Source organism: Ornithorhynchus anatinus, chromosome 3 (assembly GCF_004115215.2).
Source record: "Ornithorhynchus anatinus isolate Pmale09 chromosome 3, mOrnAna1.pri.v4, whole genome shotgun sequence".
Lineage (NCBI taxonomy): Eukaryota > Metazoa > Chordata > Mammalia > Monotremata > Ornithorhynchidae > Ornithorhynchus > Ornithorhynchus anatinus.
In genome coordinates, this window is record NC_041730.1 from 121,297,164 (window position 1) to 121,321,015 (window position 23,852).

At 43.9% G+C, this 23,852-nt stretch overlaps 1 protein-coding gene across 5 annotated transcripts in view; it reads right to left on the reverse strand.

Annotated features, from left to right (window-relative positions):
• The window catches only part of BLNK (B cell linker), a 100,485-nt gene that overhangs the window by 53,511 nt on the left and 23,122 nt on the right, over nt 1-23,852 (reverse strand). Inside the window, exon 1 of one of the 5 annotated variants that reach the window (XM_029059721.2) lies at nt 16,036-16,298. The exons of the other annotated variants lie outside the window; for them this stretch is intronic. Coding sequence (XP_028915554.1) covers nt 16,036-16,082 — 47 coding nt within the window. The 5' untranslated portion in view covers nt 16,083-16,298. Of the gene's footprint in view, nt 1-16,035; nt 16,299-23,852 lie in introns of those variants that run through there. 5 annotated transcript variants of the gene reach the window in all.

Below are 23,852 nucleotides of genomic sequence, written 5' to 3' on the forward strand. Positions count from 1 at the left end.
GTGGTAATATTACTCAGGTTGATTTTTATAGAGGATCATTTCACTGTGAGCTCATTTTCATTTTTAATCCTTGGAGGAATTCCCTTCTAGATACTCCGGTTCAGTCGTTTATCACATGTCAGTTACGTAGCCCCAGTCAGCAGTGTAGCTTAATAGTTAGAGAGGTTGCAACACAGGTAGAATTTTTTAATTGTACTTTTTACAGTTTGTTATGTTTGTTTATTAGAATAATAATAATGTTGGTATTTGTTAAGCACTTACTATGTGCAGAGCACTGTTCTAATTGCTGGCGGAGATACGGGGTAATCAGGTTGTCCCGCCTGAGACTCACAGTTAATCCCCATTTTACAGATGAGGTAACTGAGGCACAGAGAAGTTAAGTGACTTGCCCACAGTCACACAGCTGACAAGTGGCAGAGCCGGGAGTCGAACCCACGACCTCTGACTCCGAAGCCCAGGCTCTTTCCACTGAGCCACACTATGTTCCAGGCACTGTACTGAGTGCTGAGGTAGATACAAGCTAGATACAGTCTATGTCCCATATGAGGCTCGCAGTTTTAATTTACAGATTGAGGTAAATGAGGTACAGAGAAGTTAAGTGACTTACACAAGGTAACACAGCAGAGAAAAGGCAGAGCCGGGATTAGGATCCAGGTCCTTCTGACTCCTAGGCCCATGGTTTATCCCCAGATCGTGCTGCTCTCAATACATTTTTCATTTATTCAATCATATTTATTGAGCGCTTACTGTGTGCAAAGCACTGTACTAAACGCTTAACATGGAACTGGGATATTAGGTGGATGACCTCACAAACAAAGCCCAAGAATTGGGTTTAGAGCTCTTTGCCTGTTAGCTATTTAAAAGTGAAAATGACTGAGCCAAAATTTGAAAACTGCTCTTTAACATAAGTACAGAAAACTAAATAGAAAGTCTAGATGTACCACTGAGCAAACCATGAAGCATTCACATCTGGAATATTGAACCCTAACTGTGGTCACCACATTTTAGGAACAATATATGAGCTTGAGATGGTATCGAGAAGGGTAACCAAAATATCAGAGGAGTGGAGCAGCTTTTCTGCAAGGACAGGGTAAAAAGATTGAGAAGACAAGAAAAGGTCTGAGGGGAAATGTGATTAAAATCTGCCTAATTGTGAGGGTATGGAGGCAAATATTCATTCATTCAATCTTATTTATTGAGCGCTTACTGTGTGCAGAACACTGTACTAAACACTTGGGAAGTACAATCCAGAACAAATAGAGACAATCCATACCCACAATGGGCTCACAGTCTAGAAGGGGGAAGACAGACATCAAAATAAATATACGGGCATCAGTAACATCATTATAAATAAATAGAATTATAGATATATACACATCATTCATAAACACAAATATAATTATAAATATCGTATTTGTTTCTAGAGCCACCAACATTAGAGCATTGTTGCACAGAATGTGTCTCCCAATTCTGTTATACTGCACCCTCCCAAACGCTTACAACAGGGGTCTGCACACAGTAAGCACTTAATAAATACCACTGACTGATGAAGAACTACACTGCAGGAAAAAAAATGCTTCCATGAATGAAAAGGCAAGCACAAAACCTGGAACTACTGTTCTTTAAATCCTACAATTAGGATACTCCAACTGAAGCTTGAAAATGGAAAGTTCAAAATAAATGAAAAGAAAGACTTTTCCTTCAGCAGATGGTAAACATGAGTTGGTATACAGAGGCTTGGGAAGAAAATAATACATTCATAGTGGGGTTTTAGAAAAAAATTGAGGGTAGTAATCATGGTATTTAAGTGTTTATGTTCCAGGCACTGTATTAAGCGCTAGGGTGGATACAAGCAAATCAGGTTGGACACCGTCCCTGCCCCATGTGGGTCTCACAGTCTCAATCTCCATTTCACAGATCACGTAACTGAGGCACAGTGAAATGACGTGGCTCGCCCGAGGTCACACAGCAGACAAGTGGCGGAGGCGGAATTAGAACCCATGACCCTATGACTCTCAGGCCTGTGCTCTACCCACTAAGACATCCTCAGTCCTTGGCTGATAATTAGAGAAGGAAGTTAGAGTTCTAAGAAAATAAATCTCTAGCTGAGAAGATGGGTGTTAAAGAGACAGCCATCACACTGTGCCCCCAAGCATCTCTTAGTGCCACTGCCTGAATTAGACTCTCCGGCCAAATGGACCACTGGTCTCACCATGCGGGGTATTGCTTATGCTCTTACAGGCTGGAGAGGAGAGCTGGAGAAGCAGCGTGGCTCAGTGGAAAGAGCACGGGCTTTGGAGTCAGGGCTCATGAGTTCGAATCCCAGCTCTGCCACTTGTCGGCTGTGTGACTGTGGGCAAGTCACTTAACTTCTCCGTGCCTCAGTTCCCTCATCTGTAAAATGGGGATTAAGACTGTGAGCCCCACGTGGGACAACCTGATTCCCCTATGTCTACCCCAGCGCTTAGAACAGTGCTCGGCACATAGTAAGTGCTTAACAAATACCAACATTATTATTATTATTATTAAACTTTCCGAGCAAGGCTAATCAGCTGCATTCCTCACTGATTATTTTTAATTTTAAAGGAATTCCTGCTAGGGTCATATTTTGTATTCTAACCTACAAAATATGGTGATGGTGAGTTGCAATATTACTTGGGAGTGTCTCCTCAGTTATCTCAGGTTTCTTCAATGGGAAGCATCTTGCTATCCTCAGTCCCAGATGCTTCCTTGCCAATTTTATGCCATTTCTACCCTCCTCCGCCACACAACCCCTTTTCCCTCCCTCTTCATTCCTGGAGGCCAGAACAACTTTCAACAAGTAGGGCCAAGGCTAGTCAGCCCGGCCCGGCCCGTGAAGCTACTCTAAGACTGGGTTAACTACGGCTGGGGAAATACCGGAAGAAATATAATGACTCCTGAGACAGGACCTGTTAAAGCTGTCCCTTTGTCAAAGAGATCCTTGTCCTAGGTAAATAAGCACATCTGAGGTTTATGTAATTCAGCCCCTCCCAAGACAGGTGTTGGAGATTATTAAAGTGTAAACATCAGATTAGGTATAGTCAGGGGCTTATTCAAGAGGGACTGCTAACCTTTACCCTTTAGCACATGGAGAGAAAGTCAAGGATATACTGAGTGCTTGGAGGACTCTTCAGTGGGGCTAGGGTCTCCTTTATAACTGCCCAGAGCAATTATTATTGGATGGTGGGTGTTATACCCACCACTGCCCTGTCTAACTACCCAGTTAGAGAGAGATCAGGAAGGCATTGTGTGGGTGCTGACATACTTCAACTGGATCCTCACCCAGCCTATCAATCATTTTTATTGATCTCTTACTGTGTGCAGAGCACCGTACTAAACGCTTGGATGAATACAGTAGAGCAGGCAGCAATGATCCCTCTCCTTAAGGAGATTGCAGTCTGATTGAGGAGATAGACATTAAGTCACAGTAGATTACATTAAATAATCTACTACGAGATGGGTACAAAAGTAACGTAAGGTGGGGTGAGTACTTATGTGCTCGATGGGTAGAGATTCAAGTGCTTAGGAGTTGCAGAAGGGAGGAAAATATTGGTGAGAAGAAGAGAACAGTTGGGGAAGGCTTCCTGGAGGAGGTGTGATTTTAATAGGGCTTTGAAGATGCAGAGAATGGTGGTCTGTCAGCTGTGAAGTGGGAGGGTGTTCGGGTATGAGCAAATCGTTGGTATTGGAGGAGTGAAATGACGGGCTGAGCTGTAGTGGGAGAGGACCAAGAATAGGTAGTGGGGAGAGAGCCTATTGAATGCCCAAGTCAATGATGGGATCTTTCTTCTTGATGAAGAGATGGAGGGGCAATATTGAAGATTTCTGAAGAGACGTGTGTAGAATGCTTTTTTTTGAAAAATGATCTGGGCAGCAGAGTGAACTGTGCACTGAAGAGGGGAAAGGCAGGAGGTCAGCAAGGAGATCGATTCGGTAGTCGAGATGGGATACGATAAGTACTTGGACTACCCGGGTAGCAATTCGGAGGGATAGGAAGAAGTGGATTCCGGAGATGTGACGAGAGAGCTGAGAGAATCTGGTGACTGACCATATATGCAGGTGGAAGGAGAAAGGTGAGTTAAGGATAACATCGAGATTGTGGGCTTGTGAGACAGAGAGCATGGTGATGTTAATAGTGATGGGAAAGACGGAGGAGGGAGAGTATGATGGTAGAATGCACATAGAATGAAGGTAGGTGCCTCTTACCATGCCAGTTTAGATCTCCACTAAATGGTGAACTGTTTCTCAAAGAGAAAGAAGTCTTGTTCTTAACTAGTGCCCACGTGGAGCCTGTGTCACTTCAGTGACGGGAATCAACAATGAAGTCAGATTTGGAAGCGGAGGTGATATTGAAAAACATCACTAGGCAGGAGGCAGCCTTGTGGAGGAGTTAAGAGAGAGACGGCACTGTTTTGCCTGCTTGTAGAAACTGAAGAACGTTCCTACGGGACGGGCATCCAATGGGACCTCCAGAGATCTATCAAGGGGTGAAAATTGTGGCAATAAAATGAGGTGTGAATTTACCACATTCGAAACTAGATTTTAACGGTGGTAGTCCGGTAGATACGTCAGCTCAAAACTTGAAAGCAGAGTTGCAAACATTTAATTTTAGTGAGCGCCGACATAAAAACGTGGCTGCAATCAAAGGGAGAGATACCCAAGCCCTGGTGTTCTGTAAGGCTGCACTTCAAAAGGGAGGTTAAAGGGACTGTGAGTCGATGAGTCTGATTTTTCCCTTTAGCTCTGAAATTATCCCGTCTGAGGCAAAAACAGAGAACAGCCCTTCCACCACCACTACCACCACTCTGGCATGGATTTGGACCGAATGAGAATGGAAACCAAATGGCCTGAATTTGGACCAGTGGAATGCCCCAAGCCGTGAGATCTTCAAACTGGCTCATCAGAGTCCAGATATTCCCATATATTCAAAATATTCAGAGTCCAGATATTCACATATATTCAATTTAGCCCAAATTATTTAGACATCCCAGTCCTTCAAATCCCACCTGACTGAAATATCTGGATAATTGAGGTGAAATGACATACATGTCCGTGGCTCAGTGGAAAGAGCACGGGCTTTGGAGTCAGAGGTCATGGGTTCGAATCCCAGCTCTGCCACTTGTCAGCTGTGTGACTGTGGGCAAGTCACTTAACTTCTCTGTGCCTCAGTTACCTCATCTGTAAAATGGGGATTAAGACTGTGAGCCCCACGTGGGACATCCTGATTCCCCTGTGTCTACCCCAACGCTTAGAACAGTTCTTGGCACATAGTAAGCGCTTAACAAATACCAACATTATTATTATTATTATTACTTCCCTCTCTTTGCTAGTGTAGGCGCAGTCCATCAATCACCATCAAAATACCACCAAAGTGGTATTTTTTGAGCGTTTACTATGTGCAGAGCACTTGGGAGAGTACTCAGCGGGCACAGTCCGAGAAGCTAAGAAGCAGCATGGCCTAGTGGGTAAACCATGAGCCTGGGAGCTAAAATAATAATCCCAGCTCTGCCACTTGTCTGCTGTGTGACTTTGGGCAAGTTGCTTAACTTCTCTGTGCCTCAGGTAACTTCATCTGCAAAATGGGGATTAAAACTGTGAGCCCCACGTGGGACATGGACCGGGTCCAACCTGATCTTACTGCTTAGTACAGTGCCTGGCACATAATAAGCTCTTAATAAATGCCATTAAAAAAATTGAACTGCTTTGGTGCTGAGAGCTGCTTTAGGGCTTGTTTTGGTTGCAAGAGGAGGAATCTAAGCTATGATACTAAGAAAGCTTAGTATAAATGAATGGGTCTTACTTGGCCTTTACATTATCATGCATCAGTGAAGTCAGTGGTACAGAAGAATAGGGGAAGAGAGAAGAGGGAAAGGAAGTGAGCTGGAAGAATCTGCAGTCACATAGGTTGTCAACCCTATCCCAGGCTCTCCCTGGCTCGTTTCTTTGAGCTATGAACCCCGGGAAGTGTTCAGGAAGAGCAACACCCTTACAGGCTCATCCAAAGGCTCTCCCTTCTGTAGTCCCCACAAAAGTGAGGGAAAATGTACGGTTGCATCGATTGGAATTGTAAGAAGGAATTCCTTTCTGATGTCCTGTTACCACACACTGTTTGTTTTCTGTTCCATAAAATTATTATTGCAAATTGATCATTTTCTCTGACTGGGAGCTATAGCTTCATTCAGGGACTTGAAATGAACAAGTCTTTTGAACGCTTCTATAAACAAGGGAGTAGGTGGTCTTTAAAAGTAGGATATACATTTCTTTAAATAGTATATGATGCAGTAGAGAACTGCTGAGGAACACTCATTTAGAATCCTTCCAATGTCATATAAAATTTCAACTCTCCTTGAAAGTATCACTGTTGATCATTTCAGTTCTTCTAAATTATGAGAGGAGAGAATGCCAATGATGTACAAAAGAATGATAGAGTAGACTGTGAATCAGCCAGATTCACTGAAGAAAAAAAATGATTTTGGTGGTAGGATCATAGATTAAGGAGAAGCAGCATGGTCTTGCGGATGGAGAATGGGCCTGGGAGTCAGAAGGACTTGGGTTCTAAACTCGGCTCCACCACTGTTTGCTACGTGATCCTGGGCAAGTCACTTAATTTCTCTGTGCCTCAATTACCTCATCTGTAAAATGGGGATTAAAACCATGAGCTCCATATGGGATAGGGACTGAGTCCAACCCAATTTGCTTGTATCCATCCCAGCATTTAGAACAGTGCCTAGCACAGAGAAAGCGCTTAACCAATACCACGATTCTTCTTCTTCTTATTATTATTTGGAAGAAAGAGAAGCAAACAAGGTGAGGGGAACCAAAGTATTAGTGAGCTTCAGACACACTTCTATCCCCAGGCTGGGAATAAAAATAATAATAATAATTAGGGTACTTGCTAAGTGCTTACTATGTGTCAAGCACTGTTCTAAGCCCTGGAGTAGATAGAATAATAATGTTGGTATTTGCTAAGCGCTTACTACATGCAGAGCACTGTTCTAAGCGCTGGGATAGATACAGGGTAATCAGGTTGTCCCACGTGAGGCTCACAGTCTTAATCCCCATTTTACAGGTGAGGGAACTGAGGCCCAGAGAAGTTAAGTGACTTGTCCACAGTCACACAGCTGACAAGTGGCGGAGTTGGGATTTGAACCCATGACCTCTGACTCCCAAGCCTGGGCTCTTTCCACTGAGCCACGCTGCTTATAATCATGTTGTCCCACGTGAGGCTCACAGTCTTAATCCCCATTTTACGGATGAGGAAACTGAGGAACAGAGAAGTTAAGTGCCTTGCCCAAGGTCACACAGCAGATAAGTGACGGAGCCGGGATTTGAACCCACGTCAAGAATCTCTCCTCAGGTTTAGCGGTCTCTGCTGTTGCTGCTGGGAATGTAGTTCTGCTGCGAGAAATTGTAGTTTGGGTTTATCACTGCTGCTAGTTTCCTGCATAGCCTGGTTTTAATGGGCTACAGCACTGGACTGGAACATGGGAAAGGAGACAGTGTCCTGGTCCAATGCAAACTCACAGAGCCCAGTTTATAATGGACTTCCAATAATCTGGACTCCCTTTCCCTCCCTCTTGCCATGTCCTTGCGTGGCACGTTAAGTCTGTTACTCAAAACTGGCCAGATGCGGGAGACTTTTTCTGAGGAAAATCTTGCCTTTAAGAAATGTTAGATGGCTCAGAAATGTGAAAAGTAGATTCATATGTGAAAAGAGGAATTCTGAAAAATGAGTCTAGAAAATCATACAGTCTTTCCTTCCTCTCAAAAAAAAACCCAATAGAAAAATAAATATCAGAGAATGGTTTTGGGAAATGGTAAAATGTCCCACAGGGTTTCGATTCACTCTTTATTTCTGATGCTACTTCCTACTATCCACAGGGCAGGTGGCTTGAAAATTTCCCCACCCAGTTCTTTGCTTTATGCTAATTTTTTTTTCCTTTCATAGAGCAACCAATATCATTTTTTTACTATTTTTGTCTCTGGCATCCAAGAAAATCACACTGAACTGTATCAGGGTGCATAGTGATCGGGGTTATAAGAAGATATTTAGGTGATGCTAATAGATAGTTTTTTACTTGGAGTTTTAATCCACTCTGTGTTTTCTAAAAATAGTTACATTATTACAGCTGGTAAGTTCAGCGTGAAAAGCACCAGTACAGAATGCGTGAGGGAGAAGATTAGGGAAGTTATGCTGCAGAGCACTCCACCTAGGTTATAGGAGCAGCTGGCTGCCATTATCACAATCAGTTTCTCCCTCCAGTTTTTTCTGTTACTTCCAAACTGGGCTGTGCAGATGGATTGTTCCAGAGAGAGACTGCCTTTGGCTCCAAATGGTCCAACGTAGCACTGTGAGGAACGGGGAGGGAGTCGGATCATTTCCCTATGATTGCTACCCTCTCTGATTACGTGAGATCACAGAGGAGCATTTTTCAGAAACCATGTAGTTGTGAAATACTAAATACTGTAAGTCAGCAGAGAACTCGAGTTTGAACCAGAAAATACCCACTTAACCTGTGTTGCTGACAGTGTGCATCATACAGGTACTCATTAAACTTTAACTGATTTGGTTTGGGGAAAAAAAAAAGAGGTCCAAAGCAACGTCCTGAAAATAAAAAGATTTCTTTCATTTTCCTAGTCAATGGATCAACCAATCATATTTATGGAGCATTTACTGTGTGCAGAGCACTCTACTAAGCACTTGGGAGAGTACAGTATAACAGAGTTGGTAGACACATTCCCTACCCACGAGGAACTTACAGTCTAGAGTCGGAGACAGACATTAATATAAATAAATCAATTACAGATATGTACGTAAGTGCTGTGGGGCTGAGGGCCGGGTGAACGAAGGGAACAAATCCAAGTGCAAGAGTGTTGCAGAAGGGACAGGGAGCAGGGGAAATCTCTGGGAGAGCTCAAAGTTGGCCCAACTTTTAGCCAATCCCATTCTTCATTCAGTTGTATTTATTGAGTGCTTACTGTGTGCAGAACACTCCTGTCTTTCCCAGGAAGGTGCAAGCAACAAGTCCCACACTTTATCCTACAGCCAACAATTTCTGCAGTCACTATTTGCAAATTTCCCCTACGTTACTAGAAAAGGGGTGCAGAGAAACTGCCATGGTGGGTTGGCGGAGTAGGGGCTGCGTGACTCCCTTCTGGGCTTTTGGTGCTCCGCAATGCAAGAGGCCTAAGCTGTTCATGCTTAGGGAGAGAGAAGAAAGGGGAAGTCATTTTTCTCGCCTCCAAGCCAGTACCATAAGGGCAGGAAACACCTGAGTTGATGGAGGCAGCTGTAACCAGGATTTCACAGGAGGGGCAGAACCCCAATGCCTGAGAGCAAGGATGGAGACAGATGGCGAGGAGGAATAAGGTTGGACCAAGGCCAGGAGGGGTAGGTGACATTTGTCCTCTGTGCCTCTCCCTCTGTAAGAATGGATCGTGATTGGTCTGGAGTCTCCATTTATTGCCAGTCTCCAAAAGATCAGCCCGTAAAAAGACAATGTAAGAGGCACAGTGTTATTCAAAAGGAATTTAAGAAGCCTCCTAATTGCAAAAAGAGGAATTGAGTTCCATCTATAATTGTCACCTAAAGGTGACTGCACTGTGGTAATCTTTCAGGATAACTGCTAATAGTCATGTTGCCTAGAACTAAAATATATTATATATATATATTCATTCAGTCATATTTATTGAGCACTTACTGTGTGCAGACCACTGTACTAAGTGCTTGGAAAGTACAATTTGGCAACAGAGACAATCCCTACCCAACAGCGAGCTCACAGTCTAGAAGGGGGAGACAGCAAAACGAAACTAGTAGACAGGCATCAATAGCATCAAAATAGATAAATAGAATTATAGATATATACACATCATTAATAAAATAAATAGAATAATAAATATGTGCAAATATACATAAGTGCTGGGGGGGGTGCTCTAGAGAAGAGGGAGGGAATAACGGCAATGGGGAGGACCAGAGGAAAAGGGAGGCTCAGTGTGGGAAGGCCTCCTGTAGGAAGTGAGCTCTCAGTAGGGCTTTGAAAGGAGGAAGAGAGCTAGTTTGGTGAAGGTGAGGAGGGAGGGTATTCCAGGCCAGAGGTAGGACCTGGGCCAGAGGTCGACGGTGGGACAGGAGAGAACGAGGCAGAGTGAGGAGGTTAGCAGCAGAGGAGCGGAGTGTGTGGCTGGGTTGTAGAAGGAGAGAAGGGAGGTGAGGTATGAGGGGGGCAAGGTGATGGAGAGCTTTGAAGCCAAGAGCGAGGAGTTTTTGCTTCATATGATGGTTGACAGGCAACCACTGGAGATTTTTGAGGAGGGGGCGTGACATGCTCAGAGAGTTTCTTTGGAATTAACATGTATTGCTCTATGTTGGACTGATGATATTCCTATTTTATAGATGAAGAAATGAAGGTCCAGAGGGTTTAGAGAAAGAACGTGGCCTAGTGAGAGCACAGGTCTGGGAATCAGAGATCCTGGGTTCTAATCCCTGCTCTGCCACATACCTACCTGCTGCATCACCATGGGCAGGTCACTTACCTTCTCCATTTCCCTCATCTGCAAAATGGGGATTCAATGTCTTTTCTCCCTCCTACTTGGACTGTGGCCCCATATGGGCCCTGATTATCCTTTATCCAACCCAGTGCTTAGTACAGTGATTGGCACATAGTGCTTAACAAATACAAATACTGTTTAACATTATTATTTTTATTATTATATAAACTGTCCAAGATCACCCAGACAATCAGTTGAACTGAAGTTGAAAGCCATTCCTGTTGCCTTTCAACAATAGAGTTCCAGATCAACTTTCGAATAATAATAATAGTAATAATTATGGTATCTGTTAAGCACTTTCTATGTGCCAGGCACTGTACTAAGTACTGGGGTGGATACCGGCAAATCAGTTTGGGCACAGTCCCTGTTCCACGTGGGGATCTCCGTCTCAATCCCCATTTTACAGATGAGGTAATTGAGACACAGAGAAGTGAAGTGACTTGCCCAAAGTCACACAAATGGCAGAGCTGGACTTAGAAAATATGACTTTCTGACTTGAAGGGCTGTATTCTATCCACTATGCCATGCTGCTTCCCTAAGCACTTGGTTCCTTTAGAAATGGTGAAATCTCCTGAAGAAAGAAGATGAGAGCTGGGTTCTACCTCCAGTGCTAGGTGGTTAAAGACCTGCATATGTTACTCTTCAGATTCAAAGTCAATGCCTATTTATCCAATATTGAGCGAGTGGCTAGAATATTCAATATGTCATGTCATGTTCAATATGTCAGTTGATCCCTGCCTCCCATCAACTCAGGTGTTTCCTGCCCTTATGCTCCTGGCTTGGAGGCTTCTGGGTCGGAGGAGAAAAAAATGACTTCCCCTTTCTTCCCTCTCCCTAAGCATGAACAGCTTAGGCCTCTTGCATTGCAGAGCACCATAGCAGTCTCTTCCACTCTGGGCATGTGTAGGGTTTATCCTTTAGCAAAGACACATTTGCTCTCTGCAGTTTCTTATATTGTTTTTGATTCTTCCTCTTTTGAACTACCATCTGCCTAAAATCTCTGCTTAAAAATGCCACCCCCTAATTGGTGTCCACTAGGTTGGTCTATCAGCTGTTATATTCTCCAGTCAGTGAAAGTTGTGCTTTAAAACATCGATTTGTCCTCCTTGCTGGTAGTTGCTCCATTTCAGCCCACCCTATAGCGGCTTGGCTATCCTCTTGTTATCCTGCCTCCTCTCCCTGGCCCTATACTGTGAGGAGCACTGCTGCAAAGCTGGAATACTGGAGTTTACCATTCCAGTTAATGCTCACTCAAGCCCAATTTGAGGCATTTAAGGCCTAGGCCTCATAGACAAAGGAGATCGAGCATGACAACTGTTTTGTAGATCTTCAGTTTGGGTTAGAAGATTGGTGCCACATGGTTGCCATACTCTGTTACCCTCTCAAATATCAGGTTGGCCTCCTTGACTCGTTTTCCTTTGTCTGTGTGTTCTTAATAATGATGATGATGGTACTTTGTTAAGCCCTTGCTATGTGCCAAGCACTGTACTAAATGCCGGCATGAAAACAAGATAATCAGGTTGGATGTAGCCCTTCTCCCTCGTTGGACTCACAGTTTAAGTAGGAGGGAGAACAGTAATGAATCCCCATTTTCCAAATGAGGAAGCTGAGGCACCGACAAGTGACTTGTCCAAGGTCACACAGCAGGCGGGGGGCAGAACTGGGATGAGAACCCAGGTCTTCTGAGACTCCAAGGCCTGTGCTCTTTTCATTAAGCCACGTTGCTTCTTGGGCAATGTGTTGCCTTAGACAGGCTTTCAGGACAGCCTCCAGGTTTTCCTGGATTGGACTGGTTTGGGTTGGGCCGTCTTCATTGTTCTCGTCAACAGCCCATGCCTCTGTGCCGACGTCGTGAAGGCAATCAGAAGTATCTGCAAGTCTTTTTCTATCTGTGCCTTCACGAGAGCAGACATCAGTACATAGCAGCTCCTGCATGACAAGTTCTCTACGGTCTAGGTTCGTTATGGGCAGAGAATGTCTGCCAACTCTATTATATCGTAGTCTCCCAAGCACAGTGCTCTGCACATAATAAGCGCTCAAAAAATATGATTGAATTGAATAAATGCCTTGGACTTTCGATAATGCTTTTAAGCAGTTGAGTTGGAAGAATTTGACAATAGATCAGAAGGGTAGACCAACAGAAGGATTGTGTATCTTCATCTGCTTTTCAGTGTGAAATAGGTTGAACAAAACAGGGCCTATGAAACATGCTTATTACCCATCTCAAATTTGCATAGTCACCTGAAATATGGGAATTATTTACTTATTTATATTATTGTCTGTCTCCCCCTCTAGACTATAAGCTCAATGTGGGCAGGGAGTGTGTCTAACTCCTTTGTATTGTACTCTCCCAAACCCTTCGTACAGTATTCTGCATATAGTAAGTGTTCAATAAATACCATTGATTGATTGATGGACTAACACCAGATCATTCAGGTCCCTGAATCCTCACTTTTCCTTCCATAATCATTTTTTTTCTGAATACCTGCAGCATTGTGGAACGAGAACAGGCCTGGGAGTCGGGGCCCGGGTTCAAGCAAGTCACTTGGGCAAGTCAACCTTTCAGTGGCTCAGTTTCTTCATCTGAAAAATGGAGATAAATTACCCTTTCTCCCTTCCTCTTAGATTAGGAGGACTTTAGGAGATGGCTGTTTTCCATCTGATTATGTTGTATCTACCCCAGTGTTTAGCTTAGCACATAGTAAATATTTAATAAGTATCATTATTATTGTTTTACTATACACATATCATACCTATGTGAGGGCAGGATTCTGAGGACAAAGAGGAACAATCATAGTAAAAACTGTTCACATTTTTACATATAAACACATTTTGAGATCTAAAGTGGAAAGTCATATTCCTTCATTCATTCAGTAGTATTTATTGAGCGCTTACTATGTGCAGAGCACTGTACTAAGCGCTTGGAATGTACAATTCGACAACAGATAGAGACAATCCCTGCCCAATGACGGGCTCACATATTAAAGATTCAGGGTGTTTTGTATTTTTTTCTTCAGTATGAATCAATCAATCAATGGTATTTATTGAGTGTTTACTATGTGCTGAGCACTATACTGGGGGTTGAGAGAGTACAGTAAGCAGTGTAGCTTAGTGGATAGAGCACGGACCTGGGATTCAGAAGGCTCCATCACACATCTGCCTTGTGACCTCAGGCAAGTCGCTTCACTTCTCTCTGCCTCAGTTCCCTCATCTGAAAAATGGGGATGAAGGGTGTGAGCCCCAGTGCGGGACAGGGATTGTACCTAACCTGATTAACTCGTATTTACCCCTGTGCTTCAAACAGTCCTTGGTACACAGTAAGCCCTTAACAAGTAATATATTATTATTACAATACAACAGATTTGGTAGACACATTCCCTGCGAAGCATCTTAATGGTATTTATTGAGCACTGTCTTTTTTATAGAGCATTTTACTAAGGGCTTGGGAGAGTACAATACAAAAGAGTTTGTTACGAAATCTTTTTTAAGACATATTTGATGATCAAGGATCTGTGAGCTTATTTGAATAAATTTCTTAGGCCATGGGTGCATGACCTCTCTGAACTTCAAAGGCAGCTTCCTATTCTTAGTAACAGATTTGATTGTAAGCTCCTGGAAGGCAATGACGTGTGTCTTGCTTCTGCTGTACTACACACTTGGCATAGTGCTTTGACATTCATTAGGTGCTCAATAACTACTAATAATGATGACAAGATTTGGGCTAAAAAACTTGAAAAGTTTACCTATTTATGAACAATATGTCAGCCTCCACACTGTCCACGAAGACTATCTTCATATTCATTTGGATCTAAGCAGATTACTCTATTCCTCCTAAATTTAATTCATGTAATTGTTTTGTTTTGCAGTATATTGGCAATTCACTTTTAATCCACATTCAAGCTGTGTTAGTCATTCTGTTTGGGCTATGTTTTGTCTCCTAAGACAACGCTTCTGTGGTAACATCTTCCTGTGTCTGGCAGTCCAAAAAACACAGTCCTTTCTTCCTTGAAAATTCTCTCTCTCTCTCTCACTCACAGACACACACACGCACACTTGATAGGGCAATTGAGGTGAGCAACGCCCTCACCTATAGGACTGACAAAAAGTCCCTGCTAACTTCTCAGGCATTCTAGGATGCCGGCATTTAGAGATCCTTAACGGGGCTGAGCTTTTATAGGAGAAAGGGCTTTATCAAGGCAGTTTTCGATTCTATTTCCTTTTTCTACTCGAGTTCTCAGTTTCATGGGAATTCTGGGCAGAGGGGCAGATGGGAGCAACTGGATCGAGAGACCACCAATTCATTTCTCAGATGCTTCCCCTCTTTCAGCCCTTCCCACGAAGAGGAGAAAAGTGACATATGTTATTAGTGATTCCCAAGCCGTTTCTTTCTTTGTGGGCTACTGTTTAATTCTCAAACAACTGTGAGCCCCATCGTGTTCCAACCTGATTACCTTGTTTTCACTCCAGCGCTTAGTACAGTGCTTGTCACATAGTAAGCACTTAACAGATATCACAATAATAGTAATCAAATACTGTCACGATGTTTCCATTACCCTTGTCACAAAGTTGACTCTCCCTGACCCTGGTATAAAGGGTTAAACATCTAGCCACGACCATTTGCAGGGAAAGAGGGCTGTGTGGTCATGTAAAAGTTTTTAAAAACACATGCATAATTATGTCTGTACATCAATGTCACTGGATTGTTACCACCGTTATGCCATTAGCTGACAAATTCCTAACCTAAAATGAACTGTCAGGTCTATCAGTGAATGCCATTAATAATAGAGTCTTATTCATAAAGGTTTTCCCAGCCAACTAGCCCAAATTCCCCTTCTAGCAGTCTACCAAGGCTCAGAGCATATCTTCTCGTGAGATATTTGCTGATCTCTTGCCTTTGGATATAAGCTTTTGGACCTCTCTCTTTTTTTGAGTTGCCTTTTTTCCCAGGAATACAACACCTAGACGGTTCTTCAGAAGTCCAAACTTTTATCGTCACTGCCCAATTGAAATAATCCACCTAATCCACCTAAATCCCCAGCACCATAAAAACCCTTATGAGCAGGGTTCATTCCTACCAACTCCCTCGTATTCTACCCTCCTAAGTGATTAGCACAGTGCTCTGCACACAGTAGCATTCAATAAATGTCACTGATGGATAACAATCCTAAAATAATCCTCCAGAATAAAATCCAACCTATTCTAAGAATTTTTTATGCAAGAGAAGCTGAAGAGAACTTTGGGGAGAGAACGGATGCCCCCTGAATTTCCTATTGCCCTTCATCTAGCATTGTTGACTGTTGCGTAGAAGGTTCGCTTGAAACGGAAACTCTTTCGCCCTCATATAGTTGCTGTCCACTGACTTGGCCTCCGCTGAGGTAGTGCAAGGCAAAGCCCGAGAGAGGACTTCTATCCCCTGACGTGTCCTCAGTCCAGTATTAAAAGGGGAGAGAAAGGAAGGAATCTTACCTCAACTTCTGACCGGCCGGCACAGTTATCTTATTAAATGTTTCCATGTTTCTTCTTGAATTTATCAGATAAATTAATAATCCATTAATGAACACCTGACTTTTCCAGTATTCATATAAGGAGACCCATGAACACTAGTTCTAAGGAGAGAAAATCCTAAGAGTCATCTCTGTCTGATCTCCGAGATTGCCGTCCGTAGGCAAGCACTCATTTATTAGGAGAAGTAAAACTTGCCTGAGCACATAGTCAAGTTTCATGTTTCTCTGTCGTCATGTGATCCCCGTCAAGCCTGCAGCTTGCCTGACTAGTTGGCATTGTGTGAACTGTAATACCAAAAAAAAAAACTACTGGGCATGCAAATGATCCTGCAACTGCTCTCCCGTCTGCCAAGATGTAGAACAAGCACAGAGACAGGTCACTAATCCTCGCTTCCTGTTTGGACTTCACATACGTGCGTTGTTGTCGGCAGGTGGCCTGAAACTCTGCAGCCGGCTGCTTCTTGATTTTAAGGAAAAGCAGGATTGCCGGTTTCACCAGCGTGAGCTTGGTTCCTCCCAGTTTCCTGGGGAAATTTTTATGAGCATTTAAAATCCTTATGGGAATTGAGCTTACGTAGACTGCGTCTAGTCAGGTCATTGACCTCTTTCTCCAGGTCTCGGGTGAGCAGATGCGGCATCCGTTGGCCCTCCCATCACCACAGCACCTCCTTCTCACACCTCTAACAATTCCCCTGAGATTGCTCTGATCGTATACTATCCTCATAGTAACCCATTTTGGACTGTTCATCTTTAGGCGGGTCATCGCCTCGTGGTCCTCCTCTCCTCCCTAAACCCAGTCAGTGGCATTTACTGAGCACTCACCGTGGACAGAATACTATACTGAGCGCTTGGAGCGTAAAACCCAGCTGTAATGTTGGAATCATCCTCTACCATCACCTGTCCTGCTTATCCTGAGGGAACCCCTCCTCAGAGTATGAGGCCCCATGACATCAGCTGAAGCCTGAGGCCCCCCCTAAAGGGTCACTTCATTCATTCAATCGTATTTAACAAGTGCTTACTTTGTGCAGACCACTGTACTAAGCGCTTGGGAAAGCCCAATACAACAATAAACGGTGACAACCCCTGCCCACAATGAGTTTACAGTCTAGAGGGACGACTTGTCTAGGTGTATGTTCTACTTTTTTAAGGACTCTTTCTCTTCAGCCACAGAGGGCTGCCACGGGGGAGATTGGGTTCGTCATCAATGAACCTTTCTGCCTCCATCAGCTGCTCCAGTTCAGCTGCCCTTGCCTATAAAGACCATACCAGGAACTTCTCGCTGGGCACATCCGTATGAAACCAGCCCCTAGAGTATCGGGTTTCAGGTTTCATGGGGCACTTGCTTCAACGGCCAACTCTGATCACACCAGTTGGAAACACAATACTGAACTGTTGTCTGGAAGACTGTGATGGGCGGACATAGATTTTCTCTTGTCCTCCCCATGCTTGGGTTCTCCATTCCATCCACAGGATACCAGAGCTGCCCTTAAGGACACTGGAGACACAGGCAGGGGAGAGAAGAAGTAGAGGAGGGAGAGTAGACTTCTCAGAATCATCCCATCCCTGAGTCTCTGGTTATGTTAGAAGACGGGGTACTAAAAGAAGAGGAGTGAGTGAAAAGAAGAACTATGAGAATGAAAAGGGGAAAAGACAGTGGGAGACAAAATGAGAACCAAAGTCTTTGGAAAATAAGAAAAAGAATAAAAAGAGAAAAGAATGAGAATTCCTGATTTGGGGTGTAGGAAAGAGTGTGGGGGCTGGGTTGGGTGGAAAGCGGTGAATGGAAGAGTACAGGGGTGGTTGGTGATGACGGTGGATGGGAGAGAAAGAGTGGGTGGTTAAAAAGAGTGACTGTAGATTCATTTCTCAAGTGCAAGTGAGGAAACTAAGCCTTATTGACTCCGGTGATAGTTTAACCTGGGCATTTGGCAAAGATCTGTTAACTGAATTGAAGTTAGCTCCGAGTTTCTTTCTGAACCAACCCTGTTCAGCACCTGCAGAGGCAACTTTAATTTCCCCAGGGAAGAAGCCCACTGTTTAAGAGCTCTACTTCTGCTTTTTATTTTTATTGTCATTTATCTTCTTTTTCAGTCATTGGTCCTTCTTGATGAAATGAAAGTCTGCATCTTGACACTGGACATTTTGTCTGTAAGCTTGGAACTTTTCAGCAACCAAAGCCCAATAGTTCTGCAGTCATCTTGTCTGGGCAGATTGTAGCTCACCAAGGAGGACAGTCAAATTAAAATTTTAGAGGGAAAGCGATGCCGTTAATGCAGACAGTAATATTATATGACCCTAGTGTGGTGGATTGGGGTTGTAAAGTTAATGAAATTGGGTAACAGCATTTCAACATGAAAGTAGCTGAAGGCTATGTAAGGTTGTCCCTCTAGACAGTCAACTAGAGGGCAAATAAATACCATTAGTAAATAAATACCATTAACTGACTAATTTTTCAGAGCAGAAAGTACTAGTTAGCTCCACAAACCAGTTGAGTTTAAATAAAAATCTGTCTTTTCCTTTTTCTGATTTCTTAGCTTTCTCATCTTCTCTTCCTATTAATCTACTGAATTCAATCAGGTAAAACAAATCCACCTCCTCTCTGGATTTTATTTCAGAGAAGCTTTAAACAGTTGTGGGCTCTTAATAAATATGACTGGTGATGACACATACAAACAGGTAGGAGAGAATAAATGTTTAGGCACGGTGAAGCTCGATCTCAAATACTGTAGTAGAGCGGTAGGCTTTTAGATCATAACTGCAACTGACTGGTCTTCCTGTAGACTGGACACTCTCTGTGGGCAGGGATAGTGTCTACCAACTCTGTTGTATTTTCCTAAACCCTTAGTCCAGTGCTCTGTACACAGTGAGTGCTCAATAAATACCACTGTTCGATTGAGTGATAATCAGGAGAGAAGTTGCTAGTAGCAGCTAATAAGTAACATGAATGGCGGTGGGGTGGGCATTGGAAGCCTCTGGAGAACAGCCTGGACTGGCCACTTGCAGAGTGAAATCCTGCAGGTGCTGAGGAACAGACTTGGGGAAGCTCATGCTCGGTGGTTTCTCTTTCGTTAAGAAAAAAGTTCAGGACTCCATCACGGATGAGTCGGGGATGGGGCCAATGGGGCTTGAGATTGAGGGAAGAGAAATGTTGCTGTCTGAGTGGAAAAGGGGACAGAGATGTAGCAAGCGAGGATGGATTTAAAGTTCATATGTTGGGCTGGTGCCTCGATTTCCACCAACAGCGCTCTGCAGCACTAGGACAGGATCAGCAGCATCGGAGGAAGCGTTCTTTGGAGGTCATCCTGGACCGGATGCAAGACAGGACAAAGGAGAAGGGAAAGCTGGGATTGGAAATCTCCCTTTTACATCATCCTTCTCCCTTCATATCTGACAGACCTCCCTTCTCCCCATCTTCAAATCCATCCTAAAATCATGTCTGCTCCAGGAAACCTTCCCTGACTGACCTCTCATTTTCCATCTTTTCTGCCTCACCTGGGCACTTGAGCATTTAGTACTCAAACACATACACACACATACACACAAGCACACACACTCCCTGTGAGAGTCATGTACATATCCTTATTCTCAATTGCTTCCCCTATCTGTAATTTATTTTAATTTCTGCCTCCCCAGCTACACTGTGAGCTCCTTGAGGGAAGGGAACAGATCTACTTAACACCACTGAGTGCTCCCAAGCATTTACTACAGTGCTCTGCACACGTTAAATACCCAATAAATACTACTGATTTATTGAATTCTGTGGAGATGATAGTGAGGAGGGCTTGGCTTTCTCACTCTGCATTAATCTGCTTCCCCATACTTATGTGTGCAGCTCTGCGTGTGATTATATGTGTCTGAAGTCTTTCTGTTTCATTCCCTTTCTCTCTTCCTGTCTCTGTTGGTTTTTTTTTTTTTTTGCCTAGCTCCATGTCTTTGTCCTTCTTGTCTTTTTTCACCCTATTACCTGAAGCCCCTACCCCAATCTTACTTTGGTTTAAGGAAAATTACGTTCACCTTAATGATCCACAGTGCACAACCTCTCCTGTTTTTAGAGATTAACTGAGGAGCAAACTAGTCCTTAATATTTTAATGTCTTTACCGACTGTCATTTCAGTTTCATTTCATTTGGAAGGTGGGGAGTGTAATGCAAGAAAAAGGGTTAAGGTCGTAGCAAAAGACTACGTCTCTGAGGATGAGAGAACAGAATGAAATTAAAGTTGACCTGGTAGATGGCGTGAGATGGATTTAAAAATAATAGGGCCATGGCCTACATTGGAGTGGCCGATAAGGAATTAAGAAAGGAGATAATGATCAAAGTACTGTACTGAATCTGGGAGGAAACATTTGGTGTGCTAGTGGTGACATAACTCATGGAGCACAGGGTGTTGGCTGGATTCTTCTGGAAAAGTTACCCAATCTGAAAATACAGGTTGTGAGGAATCGTCATCCCTGCTTTGGGAAGTTTGATGAGTCCAGTTCTACAGGACGTTAATGGAGGGTTGGGCAAGTACCTAGAAAACAGGCAAACCTTCCAAACTCTTCTTAATTGTTAATGCTGTTTGACTGGGATTACATGAGTAATTGTAGCTTTTTACTTTTTGGGATATTAGATGTTAGTTTCGGGGATGCGCCTTAGCTGCATGACCAAGGGCGGAGATTCACAACTCTGACTCTGACAAAAAACTGTTGTAAAGAAATGACCAGGATGCTATATATAGCTTGACTATTGGCGTTGGAGACACAGGAAGTCACTGTCTACATCTTAAATGAGCATGCTGAGAGCAAAGATACAATTTTCTGCAGCAGAGTTGCAGATCATCAACACTCCTGCCGCAAACATGAGAAAACTGTAGATCGAATTTAAATCGAGAGGACTCATATTCCCTCCCCTTCTCATTTCTGGCCTAGTGGAAAGAACATGGGATTGAGAGTCAGAAGACCTTGGTTCAAATCCCAGTTCCACCTCTGGTCTATTGTGTTACCTTGGGCAAGTCATTTAATATCTTTGGCCTCCATTTCTTCAGCCTGGCCTAGTGGAAAGACAACAGGCCTGGGAGTGAGAGGATGTGGGTTCTAATCACGGTTCTGCCAACTTGGGCAAATCACTTCACTTCACTGTGCCATAGTTACCTCATCTTTAAAATGGGGATTAAACCCTCCTCCCTCTATTTAAATCCTCCCTATGTGGGAGAGGGACTGTGTCCAACCTGATGAACTTGTATCTACCCGAGTGCTTAGAACAGTGCTTGAGGCATAGTAGGCATTTGACAAGTGCCATAAAGATTATTATTATTATCCTATAATGGGGATAATATAGATCGTAAACCCCAAGTACAGCAGAGCTCTGGGGACAGACTGTGTCTGATCTGAAAAACCTGTATCTACCTTGGGGTTTAGCACATATAATACAAGCTTAACTAATGCCATCATTTTTCCCCTTTACCAGCAATTTATTTTCCTGTATGTCTCCCCTGCTAGATTCCAAGATTCTAGAAGGTGGGGATATGTTTATTAACCTTATTTCCCTCTCCAAATCACTTAGTACAGTCTGCTCCCCACTTAGTACAGTGTGCTCCCTTCTATATTATCTATGCACTTAGCTCTGTGACCTTTGATGATGATGATGATGGCGGTATTTGTTAAATGCTTACTATGTGCGAAGCACTGTTCTAAGCGCTGGGGGGATATAAAGTAATCAGGTTGTCCCACATGGGGCTCACGGTCTTAATCCCCATTTTCCAGATGAGGTAACTGAGGCACAGAGAAGTGAAGTGACTTGCCCAAAGTCACACAGCTGACAAGTGGCGGAGCTGGGATTAGAACCCATGACCTCTGACTCCCAAACCCAGGCTCTTTACACTGAGCCACGCTTTGGGCATTTGATATTCACCCCAACCCTCAGCACTTATGTACATAGCTTTAAACTATATATTATAAATGACTTATATTAATGTCTGTCTCCCCCTTTAGACTGTAAGCTCATTATTGGCATAGAACATGTCCACTAATTCTGTTATATTATACTGTCCCCAGAGCTTAGTACAATGCTCTGCACATAGTAAGTGCTCAATAAATACTATTGATTGATTTTCCTCCATTTCCCCCATCTAATGTGCTATTCAGTAGACAACCTGCAATCGCTTTTTATAAGAAATGTAGCAACTAGGAGGAGTGCTGAGTGGGTAAAGAAAATGAAATGAACTTCGGAGCAGAAAATACCTGCTGGTGAAAACAGCAGGGATATGGAGCTAAACCCCAGCTGCTCCAGATCATTCAACTGACCCCCTCCTGCTTCAGGTCCCCTGACATCGCCCTGGAATCCTTTACTGCCCTTATCTCTAATCATTCAATCATATTTTTTGAGCACTTACTGCGTGCAGAGCACTGTACTAAGCTCTTGGAAGCGTTCAATGCAATAGAGTTGGTAGACACCTTCCCTGCCCAAAATGAGGTTACGTTCTAGAGGGCACCCATTCCCTCATCCCCCGAAACTTTCTTTGGAGATTTCTCTTTGCTTCTGAACAAACATTTTTCCCCGCCTGAAGAAACGAAACGTGTCTTGGTCTCCCCAGATCACATTCCTCCCCCAAGCCCTGATTTCTTCACCTGGTCAGTGACAATTCCTGTCCAGATCTCCTGCCCGGAATTCGCGCCCAACATTTTCCCTGCCTGGTTTGACCCTAAAATCTCTTCAGAGCAACAAAAAGAATTCCCCTGCCCCAACGGCAGAACTGCCTTCACGTATCCCCAGAATTTAGGTGGTCAGGGGAGGTGTGCCTACCTGCATCTGAAATAATATTACTCAGAGACTCTCCACTTAGTACACGGGCCTCACGGGGGCTTGGCTGGAGTAGGCTGGGGGCCCAGTCAGTGATTGCATGTGACCAGATGGCAAAGCCTGTGTTCTCCTCCTTGTTGGCTAGTGGATTTTTGTGGGTCCCCCATGTGACAGATATTGTCATTAGAGCAGGGCAAGGACAGGTAAGGGAGTGATTCTCTTTCCTGTTTTCTCTCATGGTAGGTGGAAGGGGTTTTCTCCCCTTCCCGCCTAACTGAGGCTGAGCCGGGGTCTTCAGAGACAGGCCAGAGCGGTGTGGCTCCTCACGGGGCTGGAGGCCTTGGTTCCCCATGAGGCTGGGGACTTCAGGCTGCGGACAACGTACAGAATAATAATAATAATAATGTTGGCATTTGTTAAGCGCTTACTATGTGCAGAGCACTGTTCTAAGCGCTGGGGTAGACACAGGGGAATCAGGTTGTCCCAGGTGGGGCTCACAGTCTTAATCCCCATTTTACAGATGAGGTAACTGAGGCACAGAGAAGTTAAGTGACTTGCCCACAGTCACACAGCTGACAGGTGGCAGAGCTGGGATTCGAACTCATGAGCTCTGACTCCAAAGCCCAGGCTCTTTCCACTTAGCCACGCTGCTTCTCTAAGGCACATGGGTAGCTGAGGTCACCCCAAACAACAAGCAAGAGATGCAGGGAGGGAAGGGAGTTCTGTTATGGGGTGGGGAAAGCCTGGGCCCGGGGTAGCATGCTCCATCCTGTCACGCTTCAGGGTGGAAATGTGGCTACCAACTCTGTCATATTGTACTCTCCCAAGCACAGTGCTTTGGGACTCAGAGGTCATGGGTTCGAATCCCGCTCTGCCACTTGTCAGCTGTGTGACTGTGGGCAAGTCACTTGACTTCTCTGTGCCTCAGTTACCTCATCTGCAAAATGGGGATTAAGACTGTGAGCCTCATGTGGGACAACCTGATGACCCTGTCTACCCCA